General features: G+C 43.8%; 1 protein-coding gene across 1 annotated transcript in view; it reads right to left on the bottom strand.

The window, feature by feature from the left end:
- Positions 1-359: 359 nt before the first annotated feature.
- LOC101075047 (transmembrane protein 132D) overlaps positions 360-14,203 on the bottom strand; it is a 135,554-nt gene continuing 121,710 nt past the window's right edge. The window contains exons 7-16 of the mRNA XM_029830175.1: positions 11,271-11,476; positions 10,562-10,625; positions 10,018-10,149; positions 9,805-9,882; positions 7,451-7,513; positions 7,240-7,368; positions 5,261-5,389; positions 4,773-5,066; positions 4,422-4,696; positions 360-4,297 (exon numbers count right to left, since the gene is read on the bottom strand). Of these exons, the coding sequence (XP_029686035.1) occupies positions 3,685-4,297; positions 4,422-4,696; positions 4,773-5,066; positions 5,261-5,389; positions 7,240-7,368; positions 7,451-7,513; positions 9,805-9,882; positions 10,018-10,149; positions 10,562-10,625; positions 11,271-11,476 (1,983 nt within the window). The 3' untranslated portion in view covers positions 360-3,684. The remainder of the gene's footprint in view (positions 4,298-4,421; positions 4,697-4,772; positions 5,067-5,260; positions 5,390-7,239; positions 7,369-7,450; positions 7,514-9,804; positions 9,883-10,017; positions 10,150-10,561; positions 10,626-11,270; positions 11,477-14,203) is intronic.

Here is a 14,203-nt window from a genome sequence, read left to right as displayed (position 1 = left end):
GCTGGGATCCAGTCAGGTTTTGCATCATACCCGGGAGAAACCGCTTTCACCAAGGTAAATGGAACCCCAGGTGAAAGTGTTTACCTGTAGGACAGAAAGTCTGGCTTGAACTTGGCCCTCGAGGACTGGATTTGCCCACCCCTGTCCTAGAGGTTAAGCGACCCTTAGAGGTAATCATGTGTCATTAGTTTAAAATCTATGAGATTATTGTCAGTTTTATGGCAATATCAGTCCCCGGACGGCCCTGGATGACCAGTTCCCACCGTGGATGTTGGGGCATGGCCTTAAACGACGTCTCTTGCCTCTTCCTTTATCATCTAACTGATGGTGTTAGGACTACACAACAAACAGGGTCTCAGTTTCAGATTATGAATCTTTATTGTCCTCCAGAAACATTTAAAATCATGTATTTAAATAATGACAAAAAGTAAAATAAAACAGGAAACTGTCAGGGCTCATGGTCAGTAGTATCACCTCTACCTGTCAGGTCATTCGTGCACCTCTGGCAACATTACAGCTTATCTGCTGCACCTGTGTGAGCCAATTGTGATTTTACTGCTGTTTAGTAGGAAGTGTTGAAAAACCTTTTTTTTAATACCCATTAAACTTTTATTTGAAAATGCACATCTATCCCCCTACCCTATCCCTTGCTCTTTTAGGGTTGGGATTAGTGACCTAAGGACTTTAAGTGTGCTTACATGCATATTAAATGCTTGCTCGATTGGCGTGAATAATTTAAGCAACCAGATTTTCTGTCCACAAAGCAGTTACTTTAAAGTCATGAAGACAAGCTACCACCTCCAACCTGATGGCGATTCGCAGTGTTTTACTTTGTTGTTCGTTGCCCACCCTGGTAGAACTTTAACGTCAGCTCCAGCCATCGGCAGTAATGGATGAGTTTACGCACCTGTCAACTTGTGTGTGAATCAGCATTTTGGCATTTGCCGGGTTCCTACCTGGTTGCTACCACAGCCAGCAGGCTGCTAGTAAGCAACTCATTGGGACGCTTGTGTATCCACATGCATGCATTTTAACTAGGAGGATTTTTAGGAGGAGGAATTTTGTTCTCTTGCATGCATGTAAATGCACTTAATGTGAGCCCTGTGCCACAGAATCTGTTCTCATGTCCTCCAAAATGGATGAGAGGCTGAATTAGACAAATATTTCCCTTTAAGACCTGTGCTCAAATAAAATATATATATATGCTCCTAAAACTGGTAGTACACAGTATGAAGAGATTTTTTGTGGTGGATTGCCAAAAAGATATGAGGCCTTTATAGTATTTCTGTCACTAAAACAGTCTCCAGACAAAATAAGCGGTAACAGAGACAACCAAAGGCGCACAAATTAGCATACTTGGAGCTAATTACAATTTGTCATAATGCAAAATAGCTAAAGTGGTTAAAAAGAATTTCCCCCAAGAGTCAGAAGGCTGTGTACAGTTAATTATTTACACTCAATAAAAGCCAGAATCTCATTGTTTAAAAATAGCACTCTATTTTTTTAATCTTTTTTTCCATTTACAACTGTTGATTTTTGAAAATATGCACATGGTGTAAAAGTCTGATTTATGTCACAGTTCTGGTACATTAAAACTCTGCCTCAGGAGTTGATCTTGTACCTGCTTCTTTCACTTTCAACTACATTAAAACAGGCTAAAACAGGAATGCGCAGGAGTCAGGTCTATGCAGAAACGTGGCAGCTCAGTTACTTCCACCATATCGTTGCTTGCTTTCCACATCTCATGTCCGATTTTTGTCTCTTAGTCTGCATTTTATTAACAACCCTTATAATCTTTTCTTACTACAATTTACTACCTGCAGCTCATTAAATAACAAAGGTGTTTCACTAATGGACTGTGTCTCTGGGTCTTTCCAAACTTTTCAATTCTAAACACGCTAATGCTAATGGAAAATGTTTTCCCTCCATTTTTACACTGAAGCAGGGAGGTAAAAGGCAGTCTACCAAGTACAAAGACAGAAACTCCTTTAATGCTTTCAATGAAGATGGCAACATTTTAGAGGAAAACGAAAAGAAAAAAAAAACAAGATCATTTTCACATTGTGGTGGTAAATATTGCGTACCATATTTGCACTGTAAAATGTACAAAAATCTCACCATGTCATTGGCTAGTGACCTGCAGTCTTATTCACAAGCACTTTGAAGCATGTTGATTTATCTACAATATAGAGCGTACTCTAAAACAGCAACACACTTATAAATAAATATTGCAATCTGAACAATCTCTCAATGCGCCTCTTTTTTTATTGGTGGTAATTCAAGAGTCGTCACCTGAGCATAATAAAGGTGAGGCCACCTCTGACTGTCCCCATTGATGTGCTATCATTCACCAGCAGATGTGTTGTCCACAGTCTTTTCCTCATGACTTCCTCACCCCATCACAAGTTAATTTAAATAAATAAATCTATAGGAAATGTATGTGGATATAAATATTAATACATCTCAGGAAAAAAAGAAAAAAGCTACAGTTATGTTTTTCCAGATTAGGAAAGGTTCGACAAAAACAAAAGTCGTGGTCCAAAAAAGCCAACAAAAGAAGAAAACTGGAATTATTATTGTCATCGAGAACATAGGTTTCACGAACCTTTATCAATTTGTGAGATATTACAGAGTGTCACTTCACTTTGTTTGGATTGTAATATCGTTCTGTGGACATTCTCAGCCCCAGGTGTAGCACCTCTGGTCCAAACTGTCGGTCCTCAGACAATTTTAAGTCTCTCGTACCTTCTTTTTTTTCTTTTTTTTTTCTTTTTTACAAAGTTCTTGCTGTTGTCCTTTCACAGGCAGGGAGAGGAAGGGAGAGGGTGGGGTGTGGGGGTGGGATGTCAGGTCCAGTCCAGAACCGTGGCTGAGAGGTTGCAAGAAAGGGGAATTAAGCCTATTGCTAATGTTCTTTCAGAATTGTGCAAGTTTAAATGCCTCCGTCTTGAAGGGAGAAACAGTATTTTAAGAGTTTGTCTTCCCATCTCTTCACATTCGGTTAACTGAGGAAAAACATGAGATTGTCTGTGTTCACCTTCGGATGGAACGTTCTCCTGAGTGGAGTTGTAGTGGAAAACTCAGAATAAGTCTATGCTCACTATGTTACAGTGAGCAGTTCAACGGTAATGCGTGGTGTGGTTGAAGAACAACATATTGGATTTACTAAAGACAGGTTTGTACGTAAAACTAGATCAATTGAACGTATCAGTTAATGACAGCAATGATTAAACAAATTCTACTATTTTTATTTAAATGTTGTATTTTAACTGGTTGTTCAAGGAACTCATGAATTTGCAAATATTAATTAATGCAAATCATAAACATATTTGCATTTGAGATTTCCTTGAGGGAATGATTAACATAAAAAAAGCCTGAATTTAAAATATTTACTGTAATCTGAGAAAACTTATTTTTTACATTAGTATTTTTACAATTATAATATATTAAAAAAAAATCTCATCATTTCTTGTTTGCTACCAGTGGTTACAATGTTGACCTAATGGTGGCAATATTGGTTTCCAATGCTAAGAGGAGCTACTGTATGTTAGCTTTCCTTCATGGTTTGCTCAGTAATAACCACTTCTCTACTCTCCGTCCATCCATTTCAAAGGCATTAGGTGAATTGTACTCTTTATCTGTCTCCTCTCTCCTGCAGAGATTCTTTCTCTTGCCCCCCACCAGTCACAGATTGTCTTGTAGCCTCTCCATGTAGGTTCTGATCTCAGACTGACCCAGGTCCATATCCTGGCACACCCACTTGATATCATCCTCGCCTCCAGTGGTCATCAAGGTAGAAGAGTTGCCGTAGGGGGGACCCTCGGCAGACTTATCATTAGATAGGACGGTGGCAAAAGACGTGAACTGGACGCGTTTGCGTTTGGCGGCTGTCACTGCAGCTGTGGCTTGTGGGGAATTATTCAAATGATCTGCGTGACCTGTGGGGGTTTTGCCTTCTGTGGTGATTGTTGAAAGGCACTGGTGATCTGGGAGAGATCTGGGCAAGGTCTGTCTGTGAGTGATGCCTCGGTGCCCACCCCCGCCCCTGCCGATAGTGCCCATGCCCGTGCCCACAGCCATTACCAAGGTGTTCCCCGCCCCATTCAGCAGGTACTTGTTCTCCTCATATCCTCCCTCGTTGCGGTCGATGATGGTAGTGCACTCGTCGGGCAGCCCGCCCTGGCACTGGTCAGACTGATCAGCCAAGAGGTCGGCTTCGTTGCCGAGCCAGACCCAGTCATGTGCGTGGTTCATATTGCCCCCTGCTTCCAACACGGGCACCTGTTTGTGACGGTATCTGCAGTTGGAGAAGAGAATTCATTCAACTCCATTTCTTCCTTTGACATTGGCAATGCACACCCTTTAAATGAGTGAGAAGAGCGAGGCACACCACCTGAGAAAATACACTATGATATTTTTACCTGAAGGCAAAACTGACACAGTTGATGAGGAAAACCAGTATCGCCAGACAGAAGACCCCCAGAAGAGCGTACATTCCGATCTCTAGGTCCGACAGCCCTCTGGTAGTCTGAGTCAGTTCACCCTCCCCGGGACCGGGTACCTCCACCTGTGTTGGGTTGTCGCTGTAGTCCCCTGCAGGGTTGGGTCCTCCACCCCGGCCACTGCTACTGCCTCCACTGGCAGCTTTGCCGCCCGGAACCCGAGGAATTACCGTGCTCTTTGTTGTTGTGCTAATCTGATCCAAGAAAGGAGAGGGGTGCTTATTTTAGCCCTTGTTGCTACTCCAGCAGTTACGAGTTCAGCACTCTCACCTTCCTCATCGCCCCTTCCTCTCGATCCACCACGGCGCTGTTGGACTTCCACGCCCCGTCCTTTGTTTGCTGCTCACTTGTGCTGTTGTCGATCCCACCGTCGTCATGTCTCCCGCTTCCCACAGCACCTCTTCCATCGTTTTTCCATCCGAACTTCACGTTGATGCTGCCAACGCCAGACGCCAGCACACTTTTCCTTTTGGACTTCTGGCAGGTCTCGGAGATGACCATCTCCACACGAACCAGTGCTCCCTGTCCTTCACCCTCTGCCACTATGGTTGGCCAGTGTTGCTCCTGAGAGGATTTGCTCTCATTATTGATGCTTATTCAAGATGCTATGCTACATATTACATCGCTATACACACTGACACACCCTTTCTGATGGTGTGGATTTGCTTGCTGTTCAACTTTAAAGTTTGGAAACTTTAGAGTTGTTAGCACGTTTTAGGGATTTTTGGGGAAGCTCTGAAAATCAAGAGGTACACTACCTGGTTGGCTACAGAGATGACGGTCTCATCAAGCGATACGGCAGATAGCAGGAAGTCTTTAGGATCGTAGACATCCAGAGGTGTCACCGAACCATCGCTGTACTGGATCCATGCACTGATTGCAGCCTCCTGAAGGGAGAAAAAGACTTATTCTTCAAACAATGGACATGTTCAAAGCATCCAGTGAGAATACATTATCCGTACAGCTAACAACAAGCTATTCTATATGTCCCACTGGAATTGGACTGCTTGTTATTCAAGGCTGTGCCACCCCTCTATGTGCTTCATGAATAAATATCAGTAAATGGGCGTGGCGCTTATTAGCACTTAAATACTCCCATGTCTCTACATGTGTATACAAGTTCAATATTCTTTAAGGGCTTCAAAGCCATTTTATAATAATGCATAATAAAGCAACTAAAAAGGTCACATTGTCAACGTGATGGAACTTTGATACAGATTAGTGGCTGATGATTCCGCTAACTGCTCCGTGAACGATATCTGATCCATGGTGCTAGCAGAGGAAAACATCGGCTGTCATTTCTGATTCGTACTGATGGTATTTAAAGCGGCGCTAATTGATATTCTGACATTAACAATGGGTCAGGTGGCTGGGAGATCTGCTGGTTGACATTCATTATGGTTTGTTTCGCCTGTGCGTTTATTGGCATTCTGCAATCAAAAAGGAAACATATGCAACAAACAAACATTATGTTGCTGGGGGGGAGGGTGCTGGTGCAGACGGGTTTGTCACGGGCCTCATTTGAATTGGTCTGTTTACCCTACATTGAGTAGATGGAAGGATTGATAAAATGACAGTTCTTGCAGACACTTTTCTGCCAATGTGCGTGGCAGATTAGGATAGTGGCGACCATAGACACTTGACAGTGCTACTTGACAAAATTATATACATTTATGGACCGGTAATGTGTTGACAGCATGATAGAAAGGGCGATATTTGCACTTTTTTCATTAAACTACAGGCTGACGCATGAATTCGCCCTTAAAATGTCTCTTGACCCTCCCATCCTTACATTCTCGCTCAAAAGTCAAGACATAATTTCACAGGCGATGAAAACAGACACGAAAAAGAAATCACACCGCGATAAAACCCGAGATCAAATCTGCCTTTTCACAGTAATGAGCCAATCCACCTCTAACGGTGCCCCCGGGAAGAAACGAAAATGTTAGCCATTGTCTAAAGATGACTAGCAAAAAAAAAAAGGGACATGGTGCTACGGGGCAGAGGGTTGAGACCTGCAGAAAATGAAAGGACACTGGTTCGAGCAGCGTTGCTGGAGGTTGACATAAAAATCAGAGGGAGGGCAACAACCAAGAGGAAGGAGGAGGGATTAGGAAAATTAGCAGGAGTAGCAAGATTCCAGAACAATTGCCACAATCTCCATTTAGATCCCATTTTAAAACATTTAAATGCATGCATGTAACCAAAGTAATGTCTCTTTAAGTTGTATAATGTTTAATATTATAGTAATTATCAATAACAACTATACGGAAACATCTGATCAATCTCTGTGGCTCTTTTACAAAAACTCTGAAATAAAGGCTCCTGCACACATTTTTATGGGAGAATTCTATTATAATACAGGGGACCAGTCAACAACGGTAGAAAAACATAATTAGTATTTAGCTGAACAATGATTTAGTCGTGACATCATTTCTAGTGGGTTAATAGAACAAACAGCTCTATTTGGCTCCAGCTAATAACCACCTTCTTCTTTTAGAGCAGAACTTCAGTGGGACTGTAGCTGCAGCCTGGAAGTTAAGCGCTCCTAATTAGAACCTGATTATAATAAAGATAGCAGCGATATGATGTTCACAGCGCAGAATTACCGCTTAACTTCTGTGATTACAACCTTGGGGTTATTACTGTGGAGATAACATCGGCCTAAAGAGTGTGATAGAAAAACACACGGAGGCTTCAGAGTGCCGTTTAGAGTCCTCAATATTTCCTCTTTTACCTGTTTGGGTCCGTGTAGCAGGTCTGCGGCTGTAGCCGTTAGCTGCATGGCCTGGTAATTGCCGGGGTTCCCTGATATGCTGAGGGACAGGGAAGCCACCAGCTGGACTCCGAGGTCTGTGATGGTGACCTGCAGAGATGAATACACTCAGAAGGCTGAAAGGCCGGGACAACCAACAGATTCAATAATTATCCATCTGTGTGTATCCTACCTTATCGTCCAGCACCGTCACAGTCTTCTCTGCCAGGATCGAGTCAGAGAGCGGCGACAGAACCTACAACAAAGAATCAACAAAGCATGAATGGAGAGTTTGGGTTACAAACACAGACAGATTGAAAGGGAATTCTACAACATCTCTCCAGAACAGTCACACAAGTGCAATTACATCTAAATTTAGGTTTCTCCCATTGTCTCTGCCCAATCAGCCAGCTTGTCTGCTAAATATTCATGGGAAAAATTATTGTGATTAGTGTTTTCTCACAGCAAGAATCAGGAGTGAAAAGGACCCATCGGCGAGGAGCTAGCTGCACTGCCAGCAGATGCACCGTCACTCCAGCAAAATGTCAACCGGAAGAACAGAATCTCAAGGATACGGTCGCATCCAGTGAAGGAAAGGGGGCGGCATAAAGGAAAACATGGAATATGGTGGAGGAGAGGTGAATGAGATTTCTTTTGAGCTGTTCCTGCCTCGAGGGGACGGTGAAGTATTTAAAGCTGACGCAGGACCAGCTAGAGCCGGTTAGCACGACAGCGCTACGGGCCATACACCGAGTCCTCAATCTAAAAACAGTGACAAATTACAGCACATGCTATGGAACAAGTGTTCATACTTGCTACCATGCGCTAGCGTCACCATGGCAAAATTTATCACTGGGTAGCTTTTCTGTTTTCTACTGAGGGGGTGAAAGACCAGAAAAAGGCTTTAGGCGAGAACTAGCATAGGCTGAACATTGAGACGGCACTAAAACGCCCCCCTGCAGCTCGACTGTGTCAATGCCAACAATGAATGATGCTGCATTAGCGTAGTAACCCTAAACCCCCTCGAAAACTGAAAACAGATAATGACAAGCTAAAAATACTTTGCTGTGAGGTGCCGACTGTTCCTTTCGTGGAGTTTTTAGAATCACGATGTGAAACACTTGTGAAGTGTTCACACACACGTAAAATCAAACTCGAATAACAAAAGACATTTATTTTTGCTCTTGGTTCGTTTGTAGCAGCAGCAGAGAGGACCGTTTTAATGGAAACTGTTGTGTATAATCCAGGAGACATCGTGTTACTGCAAAATGAACATTGGCTAAGCTAATGCAACAAAGATGCGTGACCCTTTATAGGTGCCTCTGGTTTTGTCCAATCATATTTTTTGTTGTTATTACTAAAGCATAATCATTGTTCCTGCAGACGCTCATAGTGAGAGTGTTGCACGTTCTGTGAGGTAGGATTTTTTTCAACCGATTAACAAACTCAATAGACTCCAGATGTGCACCAGACAAGGGGAAAACAGCCCACAAGACAGCAGATCATAAAGAGAGCGTGAGGCCAAAGCTGGGGAGGTAAAAGACAGCAAAGACGGAGGGACGGAGGACGCGAGCGAGAGCGAGGGAGTGGAGAATAAATGGAGTTGATGTGAGACAATGACAGGAAGTGAAAGAAGGGCAAAAAAAGATGCTGAGGAACAGATGGAGAGACAGGCTGTGAATGAGATGAAGAGCCCCGTGTTGTCGAGCACTACTCCGCCCGGCGACACGACTACAGGCAGATCTGATTGGTGAACACAGAAAATCTCTCAGTGAACCTGTCACAGCGTCAAACTCAATCCTGTCCTGAACAAGGTGGCAGGATGCACTGACAGACGGCGGCGGGATCGCGCTTCAACCCAGGAAGTAAGACAGACTGGGGCAAGAGAGCGAGGACGGGGCGAGTCAGAGCTGGGGGGTAAAATTGAAATGTCAAAATATCAAATGACGGCTGTCGATTGCGACGTCTCGATGGGGATGCTGGATAAATTCTGCCCCGGCTCCCAAATGGAGCGCAGCTGTTTTGTGCGCCCCTGCGAACGAGTGCACACGTGCACCCGTCCCCAGTCGAGCCCAGGCAGACACGCTCTCAGCTGCTACCACGGCACCCAGGACACACACACGTGTGTGTGGTTTGTAGGACAGGACACAGCAGAGAGGCCACTCATGGCAGCGCGGCCTGAGCTTAGCGTACTTGGTTTTGCTATTTAATAGCATGCTAGCAAGACACTAAGCCGCGGGACTGTCCTCCACTGTCACACCCACTGACAATAGCCCAGCTTATTAGAATTCAGCAAGTGTCTTCTTTGTGCGTCAAATGCGCGTAAATGCTAAACGCCACGGTGTCAGGACATGATCCGACAGCTAATTGTGGCTAATTGTGTAGCAAGTTAGCCGGAGGGGCTTACGGCCGCAGGAGAAAATGAACAGAGGGGCAAAATGGGGCGACACTTTTGCACCGTTAAAAGGAGATTAAAAGTGTAATTGAAGAGTTGCTAAACTTCATGTAGCAGATATGCTCGATCACGTCGGAGATTAGCGAGTGTACCTGTATATTGGTGATGCCCAGGTCCCGTCCAATCAGGATGTGTCCATCTATAAGTCGGGCGATCCGTGGATCTTCTACCTGTGGGGAACACCAGTTTTATTTATGATGTGACCACGGAACAGTTCACATACGATCTACGAGTTGAGTTAAATCTCAGACTCAGTTTTGGTGCTTTTGAAGGCCAGAAACAAACATCACACCTTCCTCTCTTACCTTCAGCTGGTCCAGGACCAAATGAGTAATGTCAGCTTGCCAGTCTGCCCCCAGCATGAAGACCATCTCCCCTCCAGGATCAGAGGGCTCGGCCACAAAATGGGTGAGGACCCTCACCAGGGCGTACTGGTACTGAAAATCAAGAGTCCTGGCGGTTAAATTCAGCCCTGATTCTAAAATGTCTCCTCACTGAAAGCTGACACGCTGATGTCAGTTTTTATTGGCGTGATTAGTTAAGATTTCTCACTTGACTCGCTCTCACCCTTCCTCAATTCACTTCCTTTGGAAAACAGCAGGGTAAAGTGCATCTAAAATGTTTATGGAATGCATTAACTCTGTATTTTATCCCTTATTGGGTGTATTTTAGAGGTTTTTTACTACTGTTGTAATGGATTTGATGATTTGCTGTTGGCAAGTTGTGCTTCCCAATACAACATATGGAATTTTACAATATAGCTCTTAAAAAGCTGTTTTTTTTAGATTTTGTTTTAGCCCCTAGCTTAAACTTTAAGCGTCTCATACATACAAACGGTTGAATCAGTACCTGTAAGGTGCAGCCCTTGCCCTTCTTCTCATCATCTTCATCATCTTCGCTGTCTCTCGTTGGTCTGCGAAGAAAGAAACTTCTCAACATGCTGGTCTGAATACTTAAACAGGCAAAGAAACGGGCGCGATCCATTTAGATCGGTTCAGCACATCAAGAAAAGAATAAAAAAAACACGTTACATTTACGATCGGTTCAACAAGGTCAATGTTTGCTGCATGGATGGGTAAAAAAGCCCAGAGAGCACAGCTCGGATGGATCCACACCGCCATCATGGTGGGATGTGCAGAAATAAGTGAAGGCTTCATTCAGTGGCCGAGGCTATAATACGTTTCATCAGTACAGGCAGGCGGGCCTTGACCTCTAAACATACATAGTTGGAATGAAATGTGCTCTCAACTGGCCCATTTATGAAGCATTACATTACACAATCGTTCACCCGCGACCAAACCGCATCACACACTTGTGCGCTGTCTCGGTGCCTTTATGATTTAAAAGAAAAGAAATAACAGCCATTCGGTGTATGAGAGACCATTAGACAATATATGTTTACGGCCTTTTCTATCATTCTTTCACTCGGGGAACAATAAGTTGGGTTTTTTTTCAGCATTTTTTCAGCAGTTGTAGATCAGACGCAGGTGGAGGCATGGCTGGAAAATGCTAACCGCTCTGGTAAAAATGCTAACTGTAAAGCCATTAACAATCTCACCTCCTGTTAGTGACAATGGGCACCCTCCACCCTTTCACCTGGCTCAGTTCAGTGTCTGACACATCGATCTGGAGGGGCAGCTTTGGCACCCACACGGTCAGATGCAACTGAGCCGACAGGTGCAGGTAGGAGAAGTTGACGACCAGAGACTGACGCCCGTGCATTTCTTTACCATTGACCAGCACCTGGTCGCACCTGGAGGACACCTGCAGAGAGCAAAGGAGGAGATTAGGGAGGCAGAACAAGGACGTGGGACGAATTGTCATACTGCCTGTCAGGACTGTTGTCACTGCCTGCTGAACTGCTGTGGCTGATATGCAAGCTAACATGCTAACATGAAAGCTTTTATGACAAAAATCATGGATAATGTGGAACATATCAGTGCTGGACAGGTCACAGTAGAAGGCTCCCGTCATGCTCTCGCGCTTCCTGATCAGGTGGAGTCTGTGGCTGACTCAGCAGACGTTCCATACCTCGGTGCTAACAGAGCTAACATATGCTAACAGAGAGAGGAGAAATTATTTTAAGTATTTTCTGGACTATAAGACTTGTACTCCGGAGCGACTTAAATAAATACATTATTACAGAATTTCACGTGTTTTTTTCACACTGACAACCACAAGAGGGCGCTCTAGGCGTGTGTACCTGAGGAACGAGTTCCTTTAGCGACGCAGAAGAAGAAGCGGTGCTTCGTCTCTGCAGTTAGACTTGATTGTTTAGTAAACTTGCTCGGATGTTCTTTATGCTATAGTCATCTGAATAACTGTTAATATGTTACGTTAACAAAGCAGACACGTACTCAGTTCGTTGTGGGTCATGTAGCTGAATTTGTTACGTTAGCATACCGTAACCCTATTGCTAATCCATGCTAATTGCCTTTCAAGATGAAATGTATGTTCTTGGTCTCGGATTTTATCAAATAAATTTCCCCCCAAAATGCGACTTATAGTCCAGTGCGACGTATATATCTATTTTTCTTTATTCTGCCTTTTTTAGCTAGTGCGACTTAAACTCGTGACATATAGTCCAGAAAATACGGTATTTGTTTTTTAAATGACTTTACCAGCTCTTAAATAGTGCCTCACCATTTTATCACTTTACCCGAGTCTCTGATATTAATTTTAACCATTTTTAAATCAAATAGTTGGACTATTTTCACATTTTTGCGTTAAATTATTTTTTTGCAAACTTTGAGAAGCTTTTTTTTAGAACTGGTTTATTTACTTGTGTGTAACCTTAATTGTGTTTTCTTATTTCGGTGTGACTTTTATTTAAATGCCACATCAATTATTGTCTGAATAAAAACAAATTATCCTCTGACGTTAAAAGCAGCACGCATTATAACCAAGCCAGGATATTTCAATATTTACCTCCCATAAACAATATAATTGTTGCTCAGTTTGAGGCTGCGGCTCCTCACATCATGTTCATGAATCGGTATGAAAATGCAGATATTTATAACAGCAGGTTATTATTCCCATCAAAATGTAAGCGGAGTGCTCATAAACGAGTGTAGACGGAGGATTACATGCTAGCATTTCTAAAGCAGCGCTGCAGACAATGTGACAGGCAGAACAAAGAGCTGCATCTGAGTCACTTTTAGCCTCCCGGCCCATCTGGCTGCAGCGTAACCGATGGCGACGACGTTTCTGGACTGCTCTTGACAGGTGGCCGACAATGGAAACGCCTCATCAGGCTCGTAGGTCTGTTCTGAGCTCCTCTGTGTTGGGTCCATTTTCTTTTAATCACCAGTAAAACCAGTGACGAGGGTCACGGGAGTCCGGAGAGGTCACCAGTCCATGACAGGAAGTCCTGAGCCAACCAACCCGCTGACATTTAACCTTCTCATTTAACACGTCTGACCCCCGCGTTAGCTCCGTCTAACTTCTCCAAGGTCTTTTTAATCCCAGGAAACCAGAGATTTCCCCCCTTTCCTTTATTTTAACACATAAAAGAGAGTTTGCGCGGCTCATTTTCAGACGGTGACTGTGATAAAGGTGTGGAAGCTCCTCACATCATCTGCGGGGGATTTCCCCCCCCTCCTGGCGCCACAGCGATGCTCTTTGATCTGAACAGAGGTTACCGTTTTGTTCACCGGAGCTTAACCGTTTATCCCCTCTCACTTTAACTTCCAGTTTTCTCCCCTCTCTCAGTACGTTCCTCTGATCTGAAAGGAAGGAGCACCCGTCTTTAATTTCATTTCTCCACTTTTCGCCCACCGTGACCTTCTCTTTTCCCTTTGTCTCCGCCTCTCCCCGCGTCGTGCGGCCCCGCTCTTCATCTTCCTGTCGCCGATACCTGATTTACCGCTTGTTAAGATCAAAGGGAAGTTAGACCGCTGGTGCCTCAAACTATTTCTCCAAATCATTTTTATATTCTTGGAGTAAATCACTGTGGAAAGTGCGCTCGGTTACTCCGACGGGGTTCAGTTTCCAATAACGCTAAAGACAGTAGAAGCCAGGGGAACGTCTCCCCTTCTGGGGCTGTCAATAACCTCGCAGGTTGGCTGAGCTACTTCGCTTCAATGGCTTTGTGCTCCAAATGTGCAACAGAAATCAGATTTCTCTGTACTTCTGAGAATTTGGAGAAGGTTAGAATTTAGCTGAAAGGAAATAAGAGTTTTCCATCTCGTTAAATCACTTATATGGAGGATAGGATCATATAATTATCATTTCGGGCCAGAACAAAAAGAAAGGTCACTTGAGTAGTTTATATGGCTGTGAAGAGGATACTAACTTAGCATTTTAATAAAACCCGGTACTTCCCCTGTATGCTTATTACATTGTTTTGATTAATTCCACCATTTACAGCTAAAACTGAGGACGGGACCAGGGTTGAGTTGCATTATAACACACAAACACACGTTTTGGGGACTTTCATAGACATAACGCCCTCCACAGCCCTTTACCTGGAACCATAATCATAACTTAACC

The sequence above is a fragment of the Takifugu rubripes genome, chromosome 21 (genome assembly GCF_901000725.2).
Source record: "Takifugu rubripes chromosome 21, fTakRub1.2, whole genome shotgun sequence".
Classification (NCBI taxonomy): Eukaryota; Metazoa; Chordata; class Actinopteri; order Tetraodontiformes; family Tetraodontidae; genus Takifugu; species Takifugu rubripes.
Note: the sequence above shows the minus strand (reverse complement) of the source record. Positions and strands in the feature narration are given on the sequence as shown.